General features: G+C 40.0%; 1 protein-coding gene across 1 annotated transcript in view; it reads right to left on the minus strand.

The window, feature by feature from the left end:
• PGAP1 (post-GPI attachment to proteins inositol deacylase 1) overlaps positions 1 to 27358 on the minus strand; it is an 896430-nt gene that overhangs the window by 740755 nt on the left and 128317 nt on the right. Inside the window, exons 3-4 of the mRNA XM_078680427.1 lie at positions 23508 to 23683; positions 21133 to 21304 (exon numbers count right to left, since the gene is read on the minus strand). Coding sequence (XP_078536553.1) covers positions 21133 to 21304; positions 23508 to 23683 — 348 coding nt within the window. The remainder of the gene's footprint in view (positions 1 to 21132; positions 21305 to 23507; positions 23684 to 27358) is intronic.

Genomic DNA, 27358 nt, shown 5'->3' on the forward strand with positions numbered 1-27358 from the left:
CACTGATGACATCACTGATGACATCTCAAATGACATCACTGATGACATCACTGATAAAATCTCATTTGACATTACTGATCACATCACTGATGACATCATTCATGTGATAATACGATGAACCTCTTCAGACTCTAATATAACCTTAGATACACTCAGTGTAAACAGACACTCACAGACTGTCACTCATCCATGGAGTTACTTACACACCTAGTCAGTCATGCAAAGAATCAATCACAGCTCCATTTTCACAACTATACAGTTATACACACCTTATTTATTCAAACATATACTAAAACATATTTACTCACTTATACAATCCTGCACACAAGTGCACAATGATCCATACAGCCACTCACACATTCACTGGCTCTTATGCACAGTTATTTATATATGTCAACTCTCACATGTACTGTATTTTACATATGTACTTACTTTGACATGTAGCACTGAGATATCTATTCACTCACCAATACAGTCATGCACACAGTCAACCGCCCATACAGCTGTTTCCACATGCACTTTTGAACCCATACATCTATGCACAGAGTCATACACCTCCCAGCCACCCACACACACTCCCAGTTTCCCATACAAATGCTTGGGCAACCAATCAATAACCCATATAGTTACTCATATAGCTACTGATCAACACATGCAGCAGTTTACAGAACAACAGACATAATGATGCACAAATTAAGACAGTTTAGTCACTAACCCATGCACTCAGTGAGACACATTTAACCACTCACTCATACAGTCAGTCATGCACTTACTAAATCCTTCATCCAGACACTTATACATCCACTCATTCTTAAATATGTAAGACATATTTTAACTTTACAGAAAAATACAGTCACTGGATGTTGTCATCAGTGATGTCATCAGTGATGTCATTTGAGATGTCATCAGTGATGTCATCAGTGATGTCATTTGAGATGTCATCAGTGATGTCATCAGTGATGTCACTGACCATGTCATGAATGATGTAATATGTGACATGATCAGCAGTGGATTGCGGGTGCGCGATATATAGTTAGTACAACTAACTATATATGGAATTTCATTGGTTTTGTGTGAGTAAAATAAGGTTTTGTAAATGCTAATCCCTAACTATATATGGTCTATAACCTATGGTTTTTTCAGTGAATTTTCAAGGTTTTGTAAATGCTAATTCCTAACTATATATGGTCTATAACCTATGGTTTTTTCAGTGAATTTCATTGGTTTTTTAACAGCTAATATCAAAACCTTTACAATGTATTCTTCTTTAAATAGAAAAATATTTTTTACATGTTTTTAATACAATTTTTTTTTAAAATTATTTTTATTGTTTCGCTCCCGGTACGCGAACCGGTTAGCTTCCCGTTAGCTCAATTCGGAGGCGCGACCCGGTCCGCGAACCGGTAAACGTTCCGTTTGCGCACCTTTCGCGTTAGAAAACAACATCGTGACGCGTCGCGTCAGCATGACGTTTCGCGTTCTCGCGTAATACGTCATATTACGTGCTACGTTAGCGTACCCGGAAGCGCAGCGGTACGCGAACCGGAAGCGATCCGCGGCGCGGCGCCGACCGCGTAACGTAAACACAGCAGGTCATGTGACTCGGTAATAACACTTTTCATTGGTTCATTTCACTTTTGGTTTCCTAATGATGTAATACTAGGTCATGTGATCTAAAATGAACACTTTTCATTGGTTTAGAACTTTTGCTTTTCCCAAATGATGAAAACCCCTCCTTCTTTCCTCACTCTGACTTTCATCTTGGTGAGAGAAAGACCCTTTATTTACACTTTGACATGGCTTCATTAGTAGCTTCAGCTGGTTCTAACCCACCACCTCCACCAAATCCAAGAAAGAGAGGACCACCTGCTGAAGTAATTTTGCAAGAAGAGGAAGAACAGGAAGAGGAGGAAGAGGAGGAAGAGCCAAGGTTTTTGCCAGAGGAGCCCAGGAGGTACAATCGAAAAGAGAATTACATTTGGCAATTCTATAGAATTCCTGAGGGGCAAAAAAAAGTGAATGCACGCTACGTGTTTTGCCGTATATGCGGTGATAGATTGTCAAGGGGAACTGAAAAAAAATACAGTTACGGCAATCACACTATGCATCGGCATATGAGTAGGTGGCACCCAAATAATTATAGTGCTGCCCAGCTACGTGATGAGCAACAAAATCCCCTCCCAATGGCAAGAAGATCGGTTGTTCCAGAGGTGTCGGGACCAGAGGCGAGGGAGATGATCCCAAACATTCAAATGTTGTTTGGGCACGTGAAGCAAGTGTGCGTGCACTGCGGCGATTTCATCTGCTACAGGGAAAGTAGCATCATTTTGATTATGAGAGCTATTCAGAATCATGTTAATGTTTGTCCGAAATGCCCCAAAAAATAAATTCTTTTTTTTTTGTTGCTCCTGTTGAGCCCTTTACAATGGATCGTTTTTGTTTCCCCCCCCCCAAAAAAAACCAAAAAAAATATTAAAACGTTCAGAAAATACAAAAAAAGTAAAAAAATGTTTAAAAAATACTAAAAAAAATATAAAACAACAAAAACATAAAAAAAAGTTCTTTTCAGAACTACCTCCCCATTATAAAAAAATTGGTAGAATATTTGGAACTCTGCCAACCTCTATTTCTCTTAGTTCGCTCCCCGGAGCGCTACCCGGTACGCGTACCGGAAGCTAACCAAAAAAAATATTTAAAAAAAAAAAGAACAGTAAGTATAAGGTAAGCAAACAGACAGTTATGTGAAAAGAAAGACAGCTCTAGGGAGTAAACAAGAGATACTGTTACCTACAATCCACTGCTGATGATGTCACATATTACATCATTCATGACATGGTCAGTAACATCAACAGCAGTGGATTGCGGGTAACAGTATCCTTAGTTTACTCCCTATAGCTGTCTTTCTTTTAACATAACTGTCTGTTTCCTTCCCTTATAGTTACTGTTCTTTTTTTAAAAAAAATTTTTTGATCAGTCATAAACAGTGACATTAATAGAAACAGAGAGAGTGAACAAGAGTGAAGAACTATGGTCCTCCTCAGCCACCCTCAGAAAACCAAGGGGGTCAAGATACATCTACCGTGCCCCCTTCTACCCATTCTGAACATTATTTGCCCTCCATCTTGTATCTTGATTCGACCGAAACACAAAATGGTGGACTCCCGTAACGCTGCTGGTTTCCGAACCGGGCCACTTCCCGGGAAGCGGTCCAAAAAAAAGACACTAAGAGTAATAGAGACGGAGTGAGTGAACAAGACTGAGGAACTATGAGAACAGAGGGACTGAGAAAAAGAGTGGAAGGAGTTGAGTAAGTAGGTAATAGAGAAAGGAATGAGGAAAGTAGCAAAGGCAGGAAACTGAGGGTTAAAGAAGTGAAGCAGTGGATCTAATAGTAGGTGAATGTGATAGAAATGTAACGAAAAGAGTACAACTATTTACCTTATAATTGCCGTTAAATTAATCACTTTTTATTTTTATACTTTCAATCTGTGAAAGAGAGAACCAACATTTGAAAAATATTAAAACATGTATTTAAAAATTACAAAAGACAAGGGAAAAGATTGAAGGACAAATAGTTTTTCAACAACTTTGACACTGACAGAAGCTTCTGCTTCTCCAGGTCCCCTACACAGTCCTAAAGATATACATTTTAAACTAACAGTATCTTGATGCAGATGAAGTGAGGCCTATCTTACAACATGGTGCATCTTTTGCATTGCTCTTGTTTCAGAAAAGTGTCGCTTCAGGATGTCAATAACATGTCTCCTATCCAGAGATTTGTTTGAGGTGAGGCCTACTCAGAGTTCAAGATGAGATTTACACTTGTTGAAGTGTACAGAGGAGATAATATCTGTGAAAGTCTACCAATGAAGTGAGTCATGTCCACTGCACTCTTCAACAAAGTAGAAACCTCCTATGTTTCCCTGGACAGACATAAACTTGATCTGCACAATGTGATTCATAATGATAGGAAACACAGGTGATGTAATTGAAATATGTGCAATTTATTTTGCTCATTTCACAATCACATCACTTGTGTTTCCTTTGCTTAGGTATCTCATTGTGCAGATGTAGTCCAGCATATGAAAGAATACGTAGAAGTGCAGCACTGCATGCAACAACTTTGACACTTACAGAAGCCTCACCTTCTCCATGCCTCCTACACAGTTCTACATATACATCATAAATGCAAACAGTACAGAATTAATTATACATGTTAAATGGTTTATTTTTGCTGTTCTCAGAATGTATCAAAATTCACTAAAAACAGTGACTTGAAGGTATTCATCATGTAACAGCGGGGAAAAAAAAACACAATCAAAATGATTGTGTTTAAAAAACCCATACAACATCAGAAATCAAAATTCAGAACTCCTTAAAGTTAACTTACTTTCCATGACGTCCAAGGATGTCCTATGAACAGCTTACACTCTTTTGTGCTGTTATTACTTTCAGCCCGCCACTTTCTGAAAGAAAACCTCCATCGTTTTTAAAAACACGTTACATGCAATAAATGACTTCTTGCTCTCTACCACAATTTTCCACAAGGCCAAATCTAGTCAGAGCCATTTATAACTCTTGGATTTCTTGTAAGCCAATCCCATCATTTGGCATTTCCGCAACTTTCAGAATTAAAATGTTGAAGATCATTTTCACAATCCTGGAATAGTAATATCTTCCCCTTCTTGCTCAGTCATGTTCTACATTTCCTATGACACTGATACTGCTTAATATGAAGCAGACTTACACTACCTCTATGACTACTACAATTATTTAATTCTCTACATCACTTTTAATCACAAAGCAATGTAAAACAGTAGACAGCATTGCAGACTTACATTCCCTCTACTCCATGTTTTGATTGGCTGCTTCAATTAGCTTATAAAAAGAAACAGTTTTTCTGAACTCATTCAAAGTGCACATATATCTCCATGATGTCCAGTCCTATGATTAGAAGTTATGTCTCTGAACTACACTTATCCTCAAGGCCAAATTGTGTAGGAGCCATTAGAACTTCTTGAAATTCCACAGAGCACATCCCGAGATTATTTCCCTAAAATTTTGGTTTTAAAAACACCAGGTAAGAGTTTTTAAGGTCATACGGCAATTTTTTTTTGAAAATTAAAACAGAATCATTGCAGAATGACCAGCCATTTCTAGACTTTAAATAAGCTGTGTAATGTCCTGATGTTATTGAAGGGCCGTCATGATATATAATTGCTGTAGTTACAAAAGTCCTTCCTGATATTGACAACTGCGAAGCTACAAAATTTTGTATTAAAGTTGTCAATTTTGTTCCATCAGGCCTACATCGTTGGAACATTAAAATGACGTACTGGCCATATGTTCGTATAAATAATGTGGACATCATTTCAGATTTACATTGGCTACACTCCATGTTGTGATTAGCAGCTTTTACTAGCTTATTAAAGGAGACTGATTTACTGTCTGGCAAAGTTAAATATATAAATCTTTCTCTGAGTCTACACTAGTAGTACTTGATACCATACAGTTCTCGCAGTCATGCTGCCATTGATAAGAAAGCCCAAACAGCTGATCTACATCTACACCTTCAGCATGTAATACATCAAGCATATACATTAAAAACTCCTGACAATCTTGCTGAATATTTTGAGAGAATTGTGTTTGGCCTGAACATCTGTCTAACAGATTTCGAATTTCAGACACACTTTCTATGTTTCTTCTATCAGTGGTACATTTCTCTAACACAGAATTTAACAAACTGCAAAATCTTTGATCAGAATTGACCACAATCTCTTCTTTTACATTTTTTAGAGAAAACAAAACATTAATTACTACATTAGCATAGCAGTTGACACCAGAACTGTTTTCAAACTGAAAACCAACAACATCTTCAACAGAATCCTTTTTGTTTCTGCTTGTAATTTTAGGTTCATTGACTTTTTGTCTTTTTGCTACAACCTCCCCAGTATTGTTCTCATTTCTTCGTTTCCGGCCTACCACACGTTTCTCAAACAAAGGAAACTGAGGCAAATGTGGCGCATACTCTCTTCTTAACCTATTGTATTCCTTAACACAATCTAGATCTGCACAAATGTTTGTGACATCACACTCAATCAAGTACAATCCCGATAAAGTTCTAACTCGTGACAATGCCACATATGCCATACCCTCCTTGAACACAGAACTGCCAATATTCACCAATGCACTGTCTACACTTAAACCTTGCGATTTATGGATTGTCACCGCATATGCCAAGCAAACAGGAAACTGCTTACGGCGAACATATAAGTCTTTTACAAGCAAAAATCTAGCAGAACAACGAGCAATTAGCTGTACTTCCTCAATGCCATCAAATTTAATTTTTAAAAATTCAATTCCATCTCTATTTCTGTATTTCACAAAATCAACAACATTACCCATTGATCCATTTACCAGACCTCTTTCAACATGTAAATTCCTTCTTAAAATTATACGGCAGTTCAAGCACACATTCAGAGTCTTTTCAAAACCTGCAGTTTTAGATATACTCTTCTCTAATGAATCCAATTTTGTTTTCAGATTCTCAGACAAAATAATTGTTGATCCCATATGCTCTACTCTATCAATAGCTTCCAGTTTCACAATCTCTTGCTTTTCTAAATGCAACATTTTGTTGTTAAATTTGGCACATTCTGCAAGAGTTGGCATCAAACATATTCCAGATTTCTTTTCAGTAATTTTCTGAAAAATATTCTCAGGCACAACATCTTGTTCTGGATATAAATTTGACAGTAATCGTGCATGTAAAACGTCTTTCCCATGCTCGGTCACTTTTCCAATTCTAACATCTTGTAGAATAGTCTTGTAAACTTCATCCTTCGCCTGACGCATATTTTCATGCAGTTCAGCATAATTGAAGTTTAACCATATATTGACGTTGCCAATGCTGCCTAGGCACTTCCTGGTATCTTCATGCGTGAGCATTTTGAACACAGGTTGCCCTTTCACTGGTGTCAGCTGCAGAAGATCTCCGAAAACAATGATGTGTTTGCCACCAAATAACACATCATACTCTGTTTTGAGAACTTCTTGCATCCTCAAATGCACAAAGGCAAGCATGACATTGGAAACCATGCTTACTTCGTCAATGATAAGAAGTTTCATTTTCCTCAAGATTCTTGAAACTTCAAAACAAGCATCTCCAGATAGCTTGTGATATTCTAATTTGTTGTCATGCTCCACTGGCAGCATCAGTAAACGATGTAAAGTAATCCCTTTAATATTATGTGCTGCCAGTCCAGTTGGAGCAGTGACAACACAAGACAGCGATGACTCTGTCCTTTCCTGCAAATAGCATGAAATTGCTTTAATGAGGAAACTTTTTCCAGTTCCCGCTTCTCCACTCACGTACAGTCGGACAGGCTTCAACGACGTACATGAGCACTCTTTCTTATCATGACTTAATCCATGATCAATTTGCATGGTAACTTCGTCATATATTTTCCTCTGCTCAACGTTGAGTTGCCTTTCCAACTCTTCTAAGTTAACCGCATCCTCTTGAGCATGTGCCATGGCTCTTTCCACTTCATTCATAGCAGTAGCAGCTTCATTTTCGATAACAGGTCCTCCTAGTGGATCCTGACTCAATGAAGCAGAACTCTGACTGTCCTGAGAACTGTCTCTGGCAATCTCGGCTGCAATCGTTGCTTCCTGCTCAATTTCCGCATTCAACATTTCTACATATTTGGGAAAAGCAGGACATTCTATGGTCTCCTTGGCGGCATTGAAAGAGTCTTCGTAACAGAGAAAATCTCCAAGCAGTTCCTCTTCTGCACGCCAAGGCTTGAAAAGTTGCAAAAGTGCTAAATAGAAAAACTCCTTTTTTTCAGGAGATTCGCCACTCAATTTTCGATGGTTTACCAAGTGGCATTTTCTTTGCTTGACCAGACATCCCTCACTTCCTATTACAGCATACACTCCTTTCTCAGTATCTTCTTTGATGTTCCTCTTGAATATGTAATTTTGCAGAACCTCATACAGACAAACATTCTCGAGGTGACTGCTTCGATTTGGATAATATGTATCCAACATGTTTGTCTTCAAAATGTCGGTACTGTTTGGCTCCTTTTCCGCCAAATACTCAATTTCCCGCACAGGTTTGAGAACTCGATTACGCGTTGCAGCAAGACCAAGACTCGCCCAAACGATACTCCTGGACTTGGCATAGAGACTTGCTGAAGACAACCGGTCAGAACATTCGTACGCTCCGATTTCTCGATGCGACAACATCTTCAGACTGAAACTGTACAACTTCTTGCTGAGGCTCTTTTCATGGGAAATGTCCTCCCACATATCCTTCAATTCTGTCTTCTCTTTTTTGGTGATGTAAGACGTCACATACCGAGCCACAGCCATACAGTTATCAGCCACAAACTGTATATCCATGTTAGCATTCCACATGGACAAAATCACCGGGTTGTAGTCGTTGATGTACTTGGACTCTTCGTTCCTCTTCAAATTGTAAGTGTTTTTAGGTGATTTCTTCATGACATTGTGTCGCAACGAAGACATCAAACTGTTTACTCTTCCTTTAGAAATCACCGGTCGTGGAAAGCCGAAACGACATTTAGTGTAGAACTTGTCTTTGTTTCGGAATTTACGACGGCAGTACTTTCCACATCGATGGCTTTGGAAACGCAGAACTTTTTCTCTTAGGCTTTTCTTCTCCTTTGCGTTTGGAACAGCACACGTAGAATACTGTTGGATGAAACTCATCACTGAGTCTTCTGGATCCGTTCCAAATTTAGGTGCATCCTTGATCCACAGCAACATATGTATATGAGGAGCACCTCTTGCTTGGTACTCCTTTCTCCAGAAGAAATCCAACACCTCTCCAAGAGGTGGATTCTTCTTATTCATGATGAAAGACATCATAGCTTCAAATCTATGATTGAAGTACCTACATACATTGACTGGATCCAAAGAGCACAGTTCTCCAGGCGTCTTGAATTCGATGTTATCTACGTTAGCATTTGCCTCTCGTAGAAATTCAAGTAAGTCTTCCCAGCCATACTCGGCACAGCTCAGAGTGAGGAACCATGTGGGAGTACCTAAGTTCCTCAGCATACATTTTAAATCACCATGACGACGGTACCAGTACTCATTAGTACCACGCTGACACGCCATGAGATTAATCAGGTGAGAATCCAAAATACTATCTTGGACATTGACTTTATCCATAAAGTCACTTGCCGAGATGTTTTGCATGTGTACACCACTTTTCAAGATGTGGTTCACTGCATATGACAGTCCAGACAGATCGCTTTCAAACAGGAGATGAAACAAATAAGGAATGCATTGTCGAAACCTAGCATCTCCTGCATACAATCGCAAAGTCCGGTATTCAGAAGCAGGAATTTGATGAGGTCGCTCATCATATCTTCCTCCCTGACCTGTTGGAAAAAGCTGTGGGAAACACCGAGCTTCCAAACTTTCCTCCCAAACACTAATGGGACTCCCTTTGGCTTGTTTCATTTGAAACAACTCAATAGCATTCCCCATGACTTCCTTGGAATGCAAAGGATGAACACTATAATGTTCATATATTTCTTCACTAGTAGAGGGTTCTACTTTCTCAATTTGACCAGCACACAAATCGCTATCCTCTTCCTCACTTACTTCCTCTTCTGCAACATATACATTCTTATAGTATTTATTATTTTTTTTCAAATACAATGTTGCCTTTTTAACTTTCCTAACATCTACTAAATCTTGCCATATTTTCTTATTCTTTGTCGGAACCCCATTAACTAAGATAACCAGAGGTTCCTCTTCCACTTTTTCTACTCCAATTGTGTTAATGTTTTTCTTGAAATCTAGAGGCAAATAAACAACTCTTCCCTTTAATCCTCTCTGTAAATCAGATGGAGGCAATTTCCCTGTCTTTGGCTCCATTCTTACAATAGCCTGAAAGGGATGGATACTTTGAATCAAAATAGATTCATAAGTATTTAAGTCCTTCAATTCAGAAGGAATCTCAACCAATTCCAGATTATTATGAACTGCTCTAGCAGGCATCTGGTTTTGTTTTAATTTGTTACAACAATAAGTACACACACGTTGATCCAATCCCAAATCAAAACAATTTTCTACCATCAAGTATGTTGCAAAATCCTTCCATTCACTATTATTTTCCCTTTCACTTTTTGCATATAAATCCACTAACTTAGTCTGATTCTTATAATAAGTGCGTCGACAACACACACAAGTGAAATTAGGCCTCTCACTTGATTTCACGTCAAACGTCGCAATTTCCCTCTGGAAATTATCTGTACTGGAAACCTGTACACTATCTTCCACATGACCCTCTACTTCTTGCTCAATTTCAACATTCTCCTCTTTACTTCCAAAGTAACAAAACTCAATTTCTTCACATATATTCTTCACATCTATTTCAGAACCATGCAAAAGAGCAGCGCATAATTGTTTCAGCATAATTGCTGGACTCTTAGCATAATACAACATTCTAACTAATTTCCTCACTTTGTTATGATGCACTGCTAGCATCCTGAAATGATGAAAAACACTCTGGCATACTCTCCTGGAAAGACAAGCCAGTGAATGACCATGCAAACCTGTCACTTCTCTTACTCTGCAAGGATCTAATTCTTGCAACAACATCATTTTCTGCTTCAAACTTTTTTTGTTAAATGACCGTACAAAATCACAAAGCAAATTGATGGAATCCTGTCGCACACTGCAAATACTACTACACTTCCAGGTGTACACAGGACCCTTAGCACGTCTTCCTAAAACCTCATTACCCAACACCTCTTCTGCCTCTGTTGTCACAAGTTTTTCTTTTTCAACTGGACAACCATCTTTCACTTCATAAGCACGACCACTGGTGTCAACTGCATGCACCAAATCATTATCCTGGAAATAACTCTCCTCATTAAAAAATGCCTCACAGCTTGAACTATGCATCCATTCTCCAGAAAAAACTTCACAAAAATTACTACGATTAACTATTCTCTTCCATCTACTATTTCTTTTGAAATCAAAAATTGCCTTGTTTAGCTTCCTAATTCTATTGATTATCAAAATAAATAACTTACGTTTAATTTCAAATGCCTGATCAATAACTTTCTCAACTTTTTTTTTTCTCTTATAAAAAACTAGTTTCTGTTGACCTTTCTTAATATTTTTTAACAAATTGCCAATTATCCTGTTGCGGAACATTCGTTTACGAATCTCCCTAAACTGTTGTTTCCTTCTACTATCATGCACAGATTTATCTCTTGCTCTAGCAGTAACATTTTTCATTGTCCTTTTCTTTCCATTTGATTTCCTTCTCGTTTTATGGACTGAAACATTTTCTGTAGTAATATTTTTTTTAATACAAATATTTCTTATGAAATATTTAGAGCTCTTACCCGGTGCTTTCTTCGTGGCTAGAGAAATCTTTTTGTTAGAGGACTGCTGCGTTTTTTTTTTCACCTGCTGTCTTTGACGTTTTGCAGCCTTTATCTGTCTTTCTATTGTAGGCATGGTGAAATCTTGAAATGATCTGCAGTTGAATCTGTGGAAAAATATAATAAAAAATGTTATTAAACATTATTACCAAACAGTAAATCAGTAACAGTGATCAAAACACACTACTTGACATTTTAATTTGAAGATTTTTTAGTCATTGGCAATTTTACAATACAGAAATACCAGAAAAGAAATGACATTTATATTTATGTTACCTATGCTATTTTATATGTGAATCTGATCTAATTTTATGAGCATATTTTAATATTTTATTGAAGACACTACACATAACCTGTTTTTGAAGGTGTCTTTATTTTTAAATTAAACGGTTTACCTTTTTACTTTTTAATAATTATAAATTTTAAAAATAAATGTTTATATTTCCAAAGGCTCAAGCAGGTCAGCTTCCCATCCTATATCATATAATTCGGACAAATCTGCATCCTCATCACGCTCTTCTTCATCCTCAGGATTTAAATCATCCAAAGGATCAACATCCACTGATGTTTCAATTACAAGTTCAATGATGAGGTCAAAATCAACTGATTGCAGATTGTCGCTCATGTTGAGGTTGTCTTTATCTTTAAAGAAAGATAACAACAATGAGATGTTGCAGAGTAAGAGACAAATCTCAGAGATTATAATAGTAAAATTGTTTAACAAGATTAACATTTTGCAGCTATTATTTAGCCATGTCCAGCAATGCTGAGCAGGTGAAGCCTATGTCTAATTTTTCACTGAACAGGACTCATCTCTTCTTAACCTTGAATAAGCCTCACCGACTCTGTGTCCCCTGCACATACTTAAATGTAAAGGGGCAGATTTATATTAAATGGCACATCCCCAGGCATGCACCAGTTAACGTGCACCACTGCTCTGCCACCCATGGTGTGCCGCATTTACAATCAGATAGGAGAAAGCTGCGTCAAAACCCTGCGCCTGCTTGAAGCTGGCATAGGTCTTGACGCAGCATTGTGGAGATGGGGCACCCCTGAGCCTTGCTGGAGCTGCATCGCACTTGCGATACAACTCCAGCAATGCGCCACCTTTACGGCACAGATGCGTCACGCATCTGTGCCGTTTTTGCCCCATGCTGCGCCGCATTGTAAATGCAGCACACCATGGGTGGCGGAACAGCGGCGCAGGATGACTGTCACATCCCTGGTGATGCACCAGTCATCATAAATCTATCCCTAAGCTTCTTATCTTGTTACAGATGAACTGCCATATGTATCATCAAAATATTTTACATTTTCTAAATAGCGAATTTTAAGGAATAAATAGCGATTCTTTACCATTCCTAATTTGCGATGAGCAAATTGCTAATTGCAAGTTACCCATTCATTTCCATGGGCTAGGAGGCTCATAGGAATGAAGGTTTAATTTGCGATTAGCAATTTGCTCATCACAAAATAGGAATTTTTCCAAGGGTGCAGGGGTGTCTCAAGAACACCCTGCTGCACCCCTGAAAAACAAATTTGGGGGCATATGGCACACATACATGCCCTAAGGGCATGTGTTGGCGTCATATGGCACCTTTTGTTTTTTTGAAAAAAAGCTTTTTGAAAAGAATTCACAAATTACCACCAATTTACCACAATAGTTTACAAATCCTTAATGTCATTTTTTACATAGTTTTTGTTTGATACATTGCATTTAAGTAGTCACAAAATTTGCAAATCCTTCAGTGCAATTGCAAAATAAGGAATAGCAAATTTTGCTACTCCTTATTTTGCATCAAACTTGTTTGATACATACCATTTGTCTAATTAACATTCGCAAAGGCCGAAATTCGTAGAATTTTGATCTTTGCAAATGCTAATTAGCTTGATACATATGGCCCCAAGTGAGGCCTGTCTTGCGACATGTTGCATCTTTTGCATCACTGCTGCTTGGGTTTTATGTGGTACGTTTTTTTTACACCATGACATATCTGCCTAAATGCATCAATTTGTAATGTTGTCGCCTCATAGCAAATCTTTTGCACCACCGCTGCATCATAAAAGTGACGCACAGTGGCACAAAAGAGGCATACACCTATCATAAATCTGTCCCTAGCATTTTAAATGATTAATCCAGGATGACAATAAAGTGTGTCCTATCCAGAGGTTTGTTTAAGGTGAGGCCTACTCAGGATTGCAGATTAAAGTTACGCTTGATGAAGAATACAGAGGAGATAATACATGTAAAGGCCTACCAATGAAGTAAGTAATGTGCACTTTATTGCGCCAGTCATCATAAATGTATCCCTAAGCTTCTTATCTTGTTACAGATGAACCACCATATGTACCATCAAACTATTTTGCATTTCCTAAATAGCAAATTTTAAGGAATAAATAGCAATTCTTTACTATTCCTAATTTGCAATGAGCAAATTGCTAATTGCAAATTACCCATTCATTTCCATGGGCTAGGAGGCTCATAGGAATGAAGGTTGCAATTTGTGATTAGCAATTAGCTCATCACAAAATAGGATTTTTTTCAAGCGTGCAGGGGTATCTCAAGAACACCCTGCTGCACCCCTGAAAAAGAAATTTGGGAGCATATGGCACACCTACATGCCCTAAGGGCATGTATGGGCGTCATATGGGACCTTTTGTTTTTTAGAAAAAAATTCTTTTTGAAAAGAATTCACAAATTACCACAAACTAGAAGTTGGTGGTAGTTTCCAAATCCTTAATATCATTTTTTACATATTTTTTGTTTGATACATTGCATTTAAGGAATCGCAAATTTTGAATTATTGACATTTTAAGTCATTTCCACATGTGCAGTGTTTTCAAAATATGATTTGAAAATCGTTTTTGGGGAAAAGTAATGGTTTGCAAATTTATGACAAGGACATAATGGTGTATGCTTCTCTATAAGGCATTTCAGTGTCTCTGATGTCATTTTTCCCATATTACAATATAAGACCTTTCCCCATGGAGCACATTCCTTGTAAATATGCTCCCACCTGTGCATTGCGAATTTAGATTTTGACTGTTTGAGTCACATAGCCATGTTAAAAGTGATCCAAAAAAATTGCAAACGTTTTAAAATAACACATTCATGTGTCTTAAGGACATTTTAAGTCATTTCCCCATGGACAATGTTTTCTAAGTGGCGCAAAAGAGGCATACACCTATCATAAATCTGTCCCTAGCATTTTAAATGATTAATACAGGATAACAATAAGATGTAGCCTATCCAGAGGTTTGTTTAAAGTGAGGCCTACTCAGGATTGCAGATTAAAGTTACGCTTGATGAAGAATACAGAGGAGATAATACATGTAAAGCTCTACCAATGAAGTAAGTGATGTCTACTTCATTGCGCCAGTCAGCATAAATGAATCCATAAGCTTCTTATCTTGTTAGACATCAACCGCCATATGTATCATATAACTATTTTGCATTTCCAAAAAAGCGAATTTTAAGGAATAAATAGCGATTCTTTACCATTCCAAATTTGCGATGAGAAAATTGCTAATTGCTATTTTACCCATTCATTTCCATGGGCTAGGAGGCTCATATAAATGAAGGTGCAATTTGCGATTAACAATTTGCTCATCACAAATTAGGGATTTATTCCAAAGGTGCAGGGGTGTCTCAAGAACACCCTGCTGCACCCCTAAAAAAGAAATTTGGGGGCATATGGCGCACATACATTTTAACAACATTCCTTTACCTCAACAACGATTTTCAAATCATAACTTCAAAACACTACACATGGGAAAATTACTTAAATTGTCCTTAAGACACATAAAAGCGTTTTTTGATTGGCTTTCCTGCATGGTAGGGTCACTTTTAACATGGCTATGTAACACAAACATTCAAAATCTAAATTTTCCATGCACATGTGGGAGCATATTTACAAGCAATTTGCGCCACAGAGAAATGTCTTACACTAAAATGAGAAAAATAACATCAGGGACAGTCAATTGCCTTATAAAGAACCATACACCATTATGTCCTTGTCATGAATTTAAAAACAATTCCTTTTCCCCAAAAACGATTTTCAAATCATAATTTCAAAACACTGCACATGAGAAAATGACTTAAAATGTCATTAAAACACATGAAAGCGTTTTTTGATTGCCTTTCGAGCATGGTTGGGTCACTTTTAACATGGCTATGTAACACAAACATTCAAAATCAAAATTTTCCATGCACATGTGGAAGCATATTTACAAGCAATTTGCGCCACAGAGAAAGGTCTTACACTGAAATGAGAAAAATAACATCAGGGACAGTCAATTGCCTTATAAAGAAGCATACACCATTATGTCCTTGTCATGAATTTAAAAACAATTCCTTTTCCCCAAAAACGATTTTCAAATCATAATTTCTAAACACTGCACATGGGAAAATGACTTAAAATGTCATTAAAACACATGAAAGCATTTTTTGATTGCCTTTCCAGCATGGTTGGGTCACTTTTAACATGGCTATGTAACACAAACATTCAAAATCAAAATTTTCCATACACATGTGAGAGCATATTTACAAGCAATTTGCGCCACATAAATCATAATTTTCTCCTTAAAGCACACTATTCTCTATCTAAATTAAAGAAATATTTCCTCACCTTAGCAAATACTTTGAGTTTGAAAACAGTCTCAGAAACACACCAATTTGTCTTCAGCAGAGCAAAAGGTATGCACTCCAGAGTCTGCAGCTATCAAAAGCACAGAAATGCTGTAATTCTTCACACATATTTCTCATGTCACCCAATCAAAACTCTTCCCTCACTTTTTTTCAAATGAAAACCCTTCCCCCTCTGCCCTTTCTGCCTATTTTCCATAGCAACCACCTCTTGGAAGACTTCTGGTGTTTGCAAGTTCACACAACAATGTTGCAATTGAACTCTGAACTCTCAGTGCACCTGCATATCCAGTGCATTCTTTCATTTAATGATTTTTTATTGACCACTCAAAATACATCTTTCAAAGAACACATCTGTGCACCCTAACTTTCTGTTTTCATCAATCAAAATCCACCAATCACTGTTACTGCTTCATGAACACAGAAACTCCACAGTTTTTTTTTCATTTTACACTCTCATTTTTTCAACTGCCATTTCATTGCCACACTTCATCTGACTGCAGGAGAACCTTCTCTCACCATGTTTTCTGTCTGGATTGTTGGTCATAGTTATATTCACTGGGCTCAAAGGTACGTTGAAAGCAGGAATTTACCTAACCTCAATTTACAAGATGTGGAAATTAAGTGGTTTGGCCACAGAGGATTAAAATGTCACCAATTGATACCATTGGTGAAAACCTTTATGCATTTGCCAAAACCTGACCTGTTAATTGTGCACTGTGGAGGTAATGACTTGGGCACTTTGACTGGTGTAGGTCTGGAAATGCTTTTAAAGGACACCTTTGAGCAATTAATGGCACTTTTTCCTCAGACTGCCTTGGTATTTTCAAATATATGCCAAAGACAGAAATGGAGGTGGTCAAACCAATTTTGTCCACAAATTGAGAAGTCGAGGAAGCATGTAAACAAATCTGTTTCAGCTTACATGAGAGACCATGGAATGGGCTCCCTGTACAACAATAACTTGCGTTACTACATGCAAGATATCTACAGAGGAGATGGAGTTCACTTCTCAGATGAGGGCAACAGAGTTTTCACTCTGAATTTAAGAATGTGCATTGGTACCTACTTATAAGTACCTAAATGTACCATAAACCCAAAAGCTCTTCTCAGAGCTACCCTACATCTAATCACTCACAATTATTATTTTACTCTAACTTTTTTCACTAATTTTCAACAAAGTACGCTCCCTGGGGCGCTACCCGGTACGCGTACCGGGAGCTAACCTCGCGAATTTTTTTTAAAAAAATGTTTTTTTTTCGCACATATAAGCCTCCTCAGCCACCCTCAGAAAACCTAGGGGGTCAAGATAACTTTACCGTGCCCCCTTCTACCCATTCTGAACATTATTTGCCCTCCATCTTGTATCTTAATTCGACCGAAACACAAAATGGTGGACTCCCGGAACGCTTAAGGTCCGCGAACCGAGGCGCTCAACGGTTCGCGTACCGGGTCGCTCCCTGGGAAGATAAAGGAAATAAAAAATAATCAACAAAACCAACAATCAATTAACATACAGCATTTGAAAAGTCTATCATTCATTTTTCATTGTAGTACGCTCCCCAGAACGCTTCCCGGTTCGCGGACCGGGCGCTACCCACGCAAAAAAACAAAAAAAAATTTTTTTTTTTTTGCCCCGCGGGGCCCTTTTAAAGCCTCCACATTAAACCTAGGGGGTCAGCGAGGATCTACTATGCCCCCTTATGGTTATTTCCCCCTTTGTTTTGGCCTCCTCTTGTCTCTCGATCCTACCGAGAGACAAGATGGCGGCCGCTCCGGACTGTTTAGAATGTTGACAGACACCGGAGAGCCAATCAGCTTCGCTACGCGAAGTTCCGATACGCGTAAGGTCCGCGAACCGGGGCGCTGCCTGGTCCGCGCTTACAGATATATATCTTTTTTTAAACGTTAATTTCTCAAAATCCACTGTAGCACATATATTGAGACCTACAAAAGGCACATCGGGCTACCAGTCCCTACAATTTTGCCAAGTTTCGTGCAAATCCATTCAGCCGTTCGGGCTAAAAGTGAGGCTAACCGCCCTATGGAAAACTCAATGTTAAAAACACGTTTTGGGACCCCCCTTTTTTCTCGGCCCCCCCTGGACGAACCCCCCCCAAATTTTCAGGGGCTGCTCAGAAACAAAATGTTCCATTTTCCAGAAAATTTCAGCAAATTCCGTCCACAAACGCCAAAGTTATTAGACATAGAATTTTCAAAAATCCCATAGGGAAAAAATCCTAACTATATATACCTACTGGCGACCGCCAGTAGGTAATATATCTATGAAAATAAATGACATGCACGCATAAAGAGGTGTCCATTCCCCTTCTGATGGCGGGGGATCGTGAAGAAATGTCGATATATATATATATATATATATATATATATATATATCGACATTTCTTCACGATCCCCCGCCATCAGAAGGGGAATGGACACCTCTTTATGCGTGCATGTCATTTATTTTCAAAGGTGCTCAGCCGCCATGACACGTTTCCGCCCCTAGAGACCTTGATCACATGACGTACCATAATTCCCCTGAATTTTAAAGTGCCAAATGCTAACAGGAACTGAAAACAGACTATCCGTTTGTTTTCTGTACAGCATTATCTGCATATATATGTATGTTTAGTGGTGGGTATAGGGTGAGTACGGTTGTTATAGGGCTTATAGGTGTGTAAGAGTATTGGGTTTTAAGGGTGTAGGTGTTTTTAGGGTTATGGGGTTGGTAGTGGTATAGGGTGGTAAGAGTATTATTGGGTTTAGTGGTAGGTATGGGCATACGGTAGAAGGGATTTTCTAGGGTTTAGAGGTGGGCAGGGGTATGAGGTGAAAAAGGGATTTTTAGGGTTTATGTGTGGGTAAGGGTATTGGGTTGTAAGGGTGTTGTGTATGGTAAGGTTTAAGGACTGGTAGGGGTATAGAGTGGTAGCGGAATTTTAGGGTTTGGGGTGGGTCAAGGTATAGGGTGGTATGGGCATTTCTAGGGTTTCAGGGTGGGTGGGGTATAGGATGGTATGGGTATTTTTAGGGTTTCAGGGTGGGTGGGGCACAGGGTGGTAAGGGTATTTTCAGTGTTAATGGTGGGTACGGAAATTAGGTTAAAAGATTTAGAGGTTAGTATGGATATAGGTTGGTACGGGTAATTTAGGGTTTAGCTTAGGAAAGGGCATAGGGTAATATGGGATTTGTTAGGTCTTAAGAATTGGTAAGGGTGTAGGATAGAGGATGGTAAGGCTATTTTCAGGGGTTAGGGGTGGGTAGGGGTATTGGATGGCAAGAAATGATTTAGGGTTTAGGGATCGGTAAGGGTATTGAGGTGTAAGGGTGTTTTTAGGGTTTAGGAGTGGGTAAGTGTATTAGGTAATAGGGACATTTTTAGGGGTTAGAGGTGGTAGGAGCATAGGGTAGTAAAAGTATTTTTTAGGTCAAGGGGTGGGTAGGGGCATAGAGTGGTATGGATAAATAATAAAGGGAGGTTTGAGCCATGTGTGAGAATTTATTTTGTTTATGAAAGTTTGAGCTTAGAGTTGACACCAGAGTTTATGAACATGTTTATATTTTATGAACTCTGGGATTCACGTCTACAGGCTGACTGTACTGTATATATCTATGTCATAAAATTAATAAAAATAGCTTTAAAAAAAATAATTACCTTTTGGCTGCTTCCAATACTCATTCATCAACAACTTTTTTCACACATTGACCAAGTTAATAAGACCTTTGCAAATGCACAAACTACTCGCTAGCAGGGCACAACAACAAACTCATTTGGGCTTATGTTTTATAGGACTCCAGCTCTCATAACTCGCAATTCTAGTACCCCTATTCAAACCATCAAAGGGTGTGAGGCCTATAAAAAGCTGCTCTTAGACTTAGAAGACCTGGCTTTATAGTTCTAAATCCACTGCATCTGAGACAGCTAATCCTGCCATATTTGCTATGCTCACAACACATATATCCGTTCATAGAAACCTCAGAATTAACCCTTTACTTCGTGTATCTGCACTTCTCTGAGATAATTCCGGGCCTCAAATAGGTAGTCTGGCTAACAAAGGGAAATGAGTTCATAACCACTAGAGAGAGTACATCCTATATGATAATTAGCTACAGCAATAGCAGCCCCATCCTAAAAACGTATGCTTGTCTCAGATACTGTCCCTTCTCACGATCTGGGGTCAAAATAGAAATGTCATTTCTGTCTACTAAAACATTCTCAATTGTTACTGAAGCCGATATAAAGTGATACTATGAATATTATAAGGCATGTGCGTATGCAGGAGTATAGTTTTCCCTTCTACAGTTATGTAACTAGAGTTTCAGAGAGGCAGGACTTAAATTAACAAACTCTAATAGCACTACAGTATTGTTATGGGAAAGCCACTTAAACTACTGAAGACGAATGTTCAGTGCTAGCCATAGCAAAAGAGCGTATTGTAAACACCCGAGAAGAGTGACTTATAGAACACTTCTGCATGGTCCCTATAAAAGGATAATTTACAGGCTAAACACCCAAATTGAAGCATTCTGCTGCATCTGGGGGTCATTCAAGGTAAGACTGTGTTAAACCCTTAATGATTGACACTGACACACACACACCTTCCCCCACACTTTGTATCTTTGGATAGAGAGGCAATACTATATTTAGAACTATACTCTGACTCCTTTAATGTATGTTGCCAGGTCTGAGTTGGCATCACTTAATTGGGTTTTGGATTAAAGCATTTCTGTATAATTTGCTCTGGAAATGTGAAAGTTCAGAATCCGTCACTGCTACAATGCTTAGAGAATGCATTATTAGGTAAGGATCCATTTATAAATACGGGAATATGTGTCCTACATTCCGTTGTCAACTTCACTCTCCCCACTTCCCCCTTTTGCCTTCTCCCCACTCCCACCATTCCCTACTGGACACTATCTGCTGTCAATGGGAGCAATGGAAACTGAGTAGAGTTGTGGCCCGCTGTTAGTTTGACGACTGTAAAACTGCGGTTGTTAGTAAAATAAAGATTTGTTTTAATAAAATGAAAAAACAGCTTAACTTACCGATCAGATATTGGTCTGTAGGAAGCACTGGTGCAACATGAGGTGTAGCTTGTGTTACAATGAGGTTAATCAGCTCAGGATTAAAACTCTTCAGGGCAAGCAATGCTCTTGCAACAAGACCACCCATGGAATGTCCCACCAGTACAACACTGCGGGGTGCAAAATCTCTGCCCTTAAAAGGAAAATGCAAAGTCTCAGAAGTTAGTTACAACATATCTGGGTACATTTCAAAAGTGCAGTCTCTATCAACATCCACTGCATTATCATATCTTATTAAGCTAATCTATTAAAAAAATATTCTTGATCAACATACTATATTTAAAATCTACTTTGATTTCAACATAAATGTGTGACCAAGTACACCACAGAACTGAGGGCTATGCTTACTCATTGATGATGCTGTCCTAATCATATAGACAGTCCCTAGTGCTTGGGGTGAGGCAGACTTCAGAAGGCGGCTGGCGGTGGAGTTGTATTGTCATATGAAACCCCTGCATAGCTATCTTTCCCACAGTCCTATCATACCTGTAAATTCGAAATGTGTTCTCACAGTTAGTAGCGGCACAAATGAAGTGCAACAAAGTGTTTATAGTATGGTATCTAGAATAACGTTCAACACTGAGAAGAGATTCTTTTTGGCACTGCTGCTTTTTTGTGTATGTGAGTGTTGTAGGCATTTCTAAGGTCCTTCGTAATTAGAATGTGTCTTAAAGGTATGTGGCCAGTATCACTGACACAATCCAAGTAGTGAGCAGGAGAGCACCGAAGACTTGTGTAATGCTGAGTGAGTCTTTTAATATGTGGAAAGCATTCTGAAAGCAGGTATAACATCCAAGGTGTCAAGGTGTGATAACAGTTATGATTCATCCTGCTATGAAGCAGGACTCCCAGGGGTAATGCAAGGTCCTACTTTATCCTCCTTTGGTCCTGGATACTGGATGTACCTTAGTACAAGCCAGCAGACTACTCTGATTAGTTCCATAATTCACCCTGATCTAGAACCCGTTTGCAATCTTTCTATGGTACACATTTGCTATCTTGTTCTTTGCAGTTCTTACCTCTTAAATTCTTAATAATATGTCCCAGAGACAGAGTCCTGGTTGCTTGCGTGTGTGTCCGCGTGGGGCACCACAATAAACTATGCAAGTGAGCATCAAAGAGGTCTTGTTAAGATTGGTGTTAAAATATTCGTAACAAACTGTCCTGTTTTCATAGTCCTACAGGTCATGTTTTGCCATTTGGAAAGTACTCATGGTAACGCATGTCCTGGAACCCCCACTGCAGCCAGGATATTCCAGGAGTCTTCACAAAAGAGAGGTGGATATGGGTTGTATGACAGAACAATGCAGGAAAATACTCTGCATGCCTTTTTACCCTGCAGTTTTTTAGATCGCATATTCTTTTACAATGTATGCCTTTACCATGCATTGTTTATATAAATGTATACATATAAACAATGTATTTGTGGGGAGAGACCCCTCACACCTCCAAACTTACCTTAAATGCGTGATAAAGGCATACCTTGTAAAAGCATAGGCATTCTAAAAACAGGTGTGGTAAATAAAATGCGTGGTAAATGTACAACATGGTAAAAACCTCGTTGTAAGGGCTGTTTCCCTTGGATATGCCTGTATCTAACTCTGAAGATGCCATCGGTACATAATAGTGCCAAGTATGAGCTTAAAAATGTCTCACACCTAAAGAACAGATTTTGCTATTTTCCCTGCGGAAATGTTGGGAGACTTTAATAGCAGAGGAAAGCAATGAGATGTTACTGTTTGAACACTAACCATTTTTAAAGTTAGTACAAGTTAGATCATGTGGGAGGAAGGGTGATTTTTTACCTTTGACAAGCTAAGAAAATCAGACAAAAGTCTCAGGCTATTGCTAAACCTTTGGATTCCTCTGCTTACGGCACCCTTTGCCTACATCTCAACTTTCTTTCTTCAGGCTGCCAGAATAAATGCTCCGGTCATGTATACATCTCAATATTTATAACAAATTACCTCCGTTTTAGAAATTCCTAATATTCTCGCCCAGTGAAATTCTACCAATGCAACCATTACCATGTTATCTTGTGAAAAGACATGCAAATAAACTGCAAACTGCTAAGGTTGTCTCAGGGCCTCAATTGCTGGTGTTCAAGGTTTTAGATCTGCTACACCGCAGAGGAGCAGATCCAACAAGGTATCAGGTGACTACTGCAAAAACATAGCCAGAGTCGGTCTAGTATCACAAGCAGGATAGAAGCATCAGTGGGAACCAAACAAACCATGCATCAAATCCACTTCAACAAAGACATGCAACATGTGCAATAAATAGGTTTGCTGAAACTGAAGGCCGTTTTGTGAGCATCTCTTACACAAACATCTTACCTTGTATAGCCTCAAGATTGCTTTAATGCACTGGTGAACAAATTTGGTCTGTCGCTGTAGGCTACCTCCATAAAATGCGACTAGCTCTTCATTTAGGTTAACACTGAAGACATTGAAGTGGTATTTCAGGGCAATATTTTCAGCTTTTCTCAGCGCTATGGAACCAAGCGAACGAGCTGAAAGATAAAGAAATCTATTATGACGTGCTTTAAATATCAGGATTATTACCCCAAAGATACTCTTCCTACATCCAGCTGCTGGACATGGCCCTTTGCTCTCGCATGCCCATTTCCTCTGCTCCTCATTGTTTATTTTTCACAAGTACTTCCTCAACATGGCCTTATATGTCAACTTAGGTAGCAGCTTTTCTAACCAGATAATTAGTTACTGTACCAAGGCAAATGTTCAAGCAGGCAAATAAAAATATGTTTTTAACTGCAGTTAATGTATTCATTCACTTTTTACTATTGCAGGACGTTGGACGTCTAACAATCACATAGCATCAAAAAAGATCAAAGGGCTCACAATTAAGTGAAAAGAATGTGCAGTGATAAGTGTATAATAAAAAACATCTATCAACTAACAGCAAAACACAAAGTATGACTCCTTGGGCTATTTTAATTCGGTAAAAAAGTAGTCAGTAGGTATATAGTCAACAGCGTTTCTACCTCTAAAGGTGTGAGGTCATCAAACCAGACACTGTGTAGTTTAGGCTAGTTTCTAGGTCCTGATGATGAATCGCCACTTGATCATTCGTGACCTAACCAAGCGAGAAACATGTTGACCAATTAATTCACTAGGCTATCTAGGATAATTCTATGGCAGGACCGGAAGTTCACATTAGGCAGTTCTTTCGCCACTTTTATTTTCACCAGCATCCATTAAAACACCAACAACATTTCCCATGAGAACTAGGGCAAGGCAATAACAACTTCAACATCAGGAATGTCCAATCATGATACAGGCTCTCCAACGACTTCCCCTGAGGACTGTCTATCTCCCTCTTTCTTCGCTGCTCCAGCAGCCTCAGATAAGTGTGTTGTGCTCTTCCCTCTATTTGGTGATCTTTTACCTAGTTATCTAAGTCTCTGGGCATATTTTTCTATGCAACATCGTTCCATACTATATGCTGCTGCTGTATGTGCTAACGTGCCCTTTTTTCCACACAGCGCGGCAGCAGGAACTTTCTTGTTCCTTTCGCGGCCGCTCACTCGTTTTTTCCTCACTGCTAAGCTCCGATCGCGGTGCGGGCTTCTACCCACCCAGGCCGTTGTAGCTCTTGTCTTCCGCTCAGTTAAACGCGGTGACTCACGCACGGCGGCCAGTTCTCAAACTCAGGGGAGGGAGGAACAGATACGCTAGAGCAGAAATTAGGCAAGACAGAGCCTTTTTCTGAGCCCCTGGCATAACGCCGCGTCACGGGTAAAATAAGCGCTCTTCGGGGACCGGCCCAGACAGGTGACACCCTCTGTAAGAGCAGGGAGCAGAGGCCCGGGCTTGAGCCCTTCCATTAATACACTTGTGCTCTTGGATGTGCTGTTATCATGGATGGATGGTTTCAAGACTATAATGAGGAGGAAGAGGAAATAGCCTACCTTCCCATTGATGACAGTTTGTCAGGTAATGGTTGCTTCTATATTTAAGGCGGTAACACAGGTGGTGCACCCTTGGAGAGAAAGATTCTCCAACTTTAGGCTCGGAGACCAAAGAACCCTTGAACAGAGGGAAGACTCCTCAAGGGTCTCTGAACCCCTACCTCCGGGGCAGCCCTCCATCTCCGCCTCACTGTCTAAACGTTAGCGAGCAGAAGGGCTAGGGGTGGCTTTGGATGCATTTGCACACTTAAAGAAGGCCTTCTTGGATTCCCAGGCCCCATCCAACCCCACCCACCCATCGAGTGGTCTGGGGGGGGAGTCCGCCGGGGATCCCGCTCTCCTCCCCTCAGGGGATCTGGACGACTCGCCCCGCACCTCAGATGGAGATGGGGAATCTAGCAGACCCTGGCGCCCGGTGGTGGCTGATCCTGGGGCAGAACCCCTGGTAGCGGGAGACATGTTGAACCCGAATGATTTACTGCACCCCAGATCGGCAGAATAGACCCCAGCCCCTAGAGTGGCATCATACATAGCCGCTAGACTTAGAAAGCTATTCGACAAGGAGGTCAGGAGCTGCCTATGGGCACAATGCCCTCGCCCGGCATTGGAAGAAAGGGTGTCATTCATGCCGGAGATTGACGCTAAGATGGCGACCTTCCTAGCGAAATTCGTACGCAGGCCCAAAGAAAGGGATCGATCGCTCTTGGCGTTCCGGCCAAGACAAACTCTTGGACGTGGCGGGTCCACTTGCAAAGATTCTGGACATGGCAAAGGACGCCAAGGAGTCGAGAGCCCTCATTCCTCCAGAGACTCTGTCCAGTTGGGCCCAGAGGGAGATTATCTTCCTGGGGAATCCGAACTCTGACATTTCCACGGAACGTCGTCGTTCCCTCTTGATAAAGATAGATTCGAAGTTGGGCGAGCTCACCACTTTGGGCGTAAAAGAATTGGGAACAATTGTAAACACTTTTGCCTCCCTGGACAAGGCTCAGACATCTATTAAGCGTACCTTTACACCTCGTGTTTTTGGCGGAGCCGGTAGTTGCAGGGGGCGCTCGACCGGTCGTGCATCCAATCAAGCTCCCTACTGAAACAGGGAGTCCTGTAGAGGCAAGTGGCAGGACCCGAACAAGTTTGGAAACTTCTATCAAACACACTCGTACCAGAGACGGCGAGGCAGCAAAGGAAGAGGCAATGGCTGCCATAATGCTCAACAAGGTGAGGGTTCAGAACACGGTGGGTATAAACATTGGGGCAAACCGCAACTCTTCTTACACAACTGGGCGGCTCTGACCTCGGATGCTTGAGTCCTGAAGACTATTAGGGGTTTACAAATAGAGTTCTTCGATTGCCCCACCCAACCATTCACCACAGCCCACTAGTTTTTTCCTAGGAACTTATATCCCTGATAGATGGGGAAGTTTCCGACCTTTTGGCAAAAAGAGCGATTGTGTATCTACCTTGCATCCACAGGGTTTTCTCAGCAACATTTTTCTGGTGGAAAAGCGGGATGGGGATACCGGCCAGGTATAAATCTCAGGGAGTACAACATGTGGCTGGTCTATCGCCACTTTAAAATGGAGGGAATTCACCTCCTCAGGGATCTGCTACAGAGTCAAGATTGGATTTTCCGTTGGACCTCAGAGATGCTTATGTTACCATCCCCATATTTCCCCCTCAAAGCGGTTTCTCCAATTTCAATGGAGATCAAAGGTATTCAAATTTGCATCCCTACCTTTCGGTCTATCCTCGGTGCCCTGGTACTTCACCAAGGTAATTAAGCCGGTGGTGCAACACCTGAGGGAAAGGGGGGTCAGGATGATAGTCTACCTAGACGACATCCTCCTGATTAATTAGTGCTCCCAGTGTCTATTGTCCCATCTACAACTTGCGATTTGCACCTCGGAGTCCTTGGGTTTTGTGATCAACTAACCGAATTACATGCTGGTTCCCTCTCAAAAAATTAAGTTTCTGGGTTTCATGGTGGATTCGGCGCAAGGCACCCTAAGCCTTCCCTCGCGCAAGCTTTCAAAGATTAGGCACAAGATCAAGCGAACCATGGCCACATCCAAGGTCTCTCTTCGGAACCTCGCCAGAGTGGTGGGCTTCGTCTCGTCCTCTATACAGGCCATCTTCCCGGGCCAGCTGCACTACAGGGAGCTGCGGCACCTCAAGAGCTAGCTCCTGCACTAGGGGCTGTTATATTCCCAATTTGTGGCCCTGTCCGAGGAGGCGAAGACCGAACTGCGTTGGTGG

This window comes from Lissotriton helveticus, chromosome 3_1 (genome assembly GCF_964261635.1).
Source record: "Lissotriton helveticus chromosome 3_1, aLisHel1.1, whole genome shotgun sequence".
In the NCBI taxonomy this organism is placed as follows: domain Eukaryota; kingdom Metazoa; phylum Chordata; class Amphibia; order Caudata; family Salamandridae; genus Lissotriton; species Lissotriton helveticus.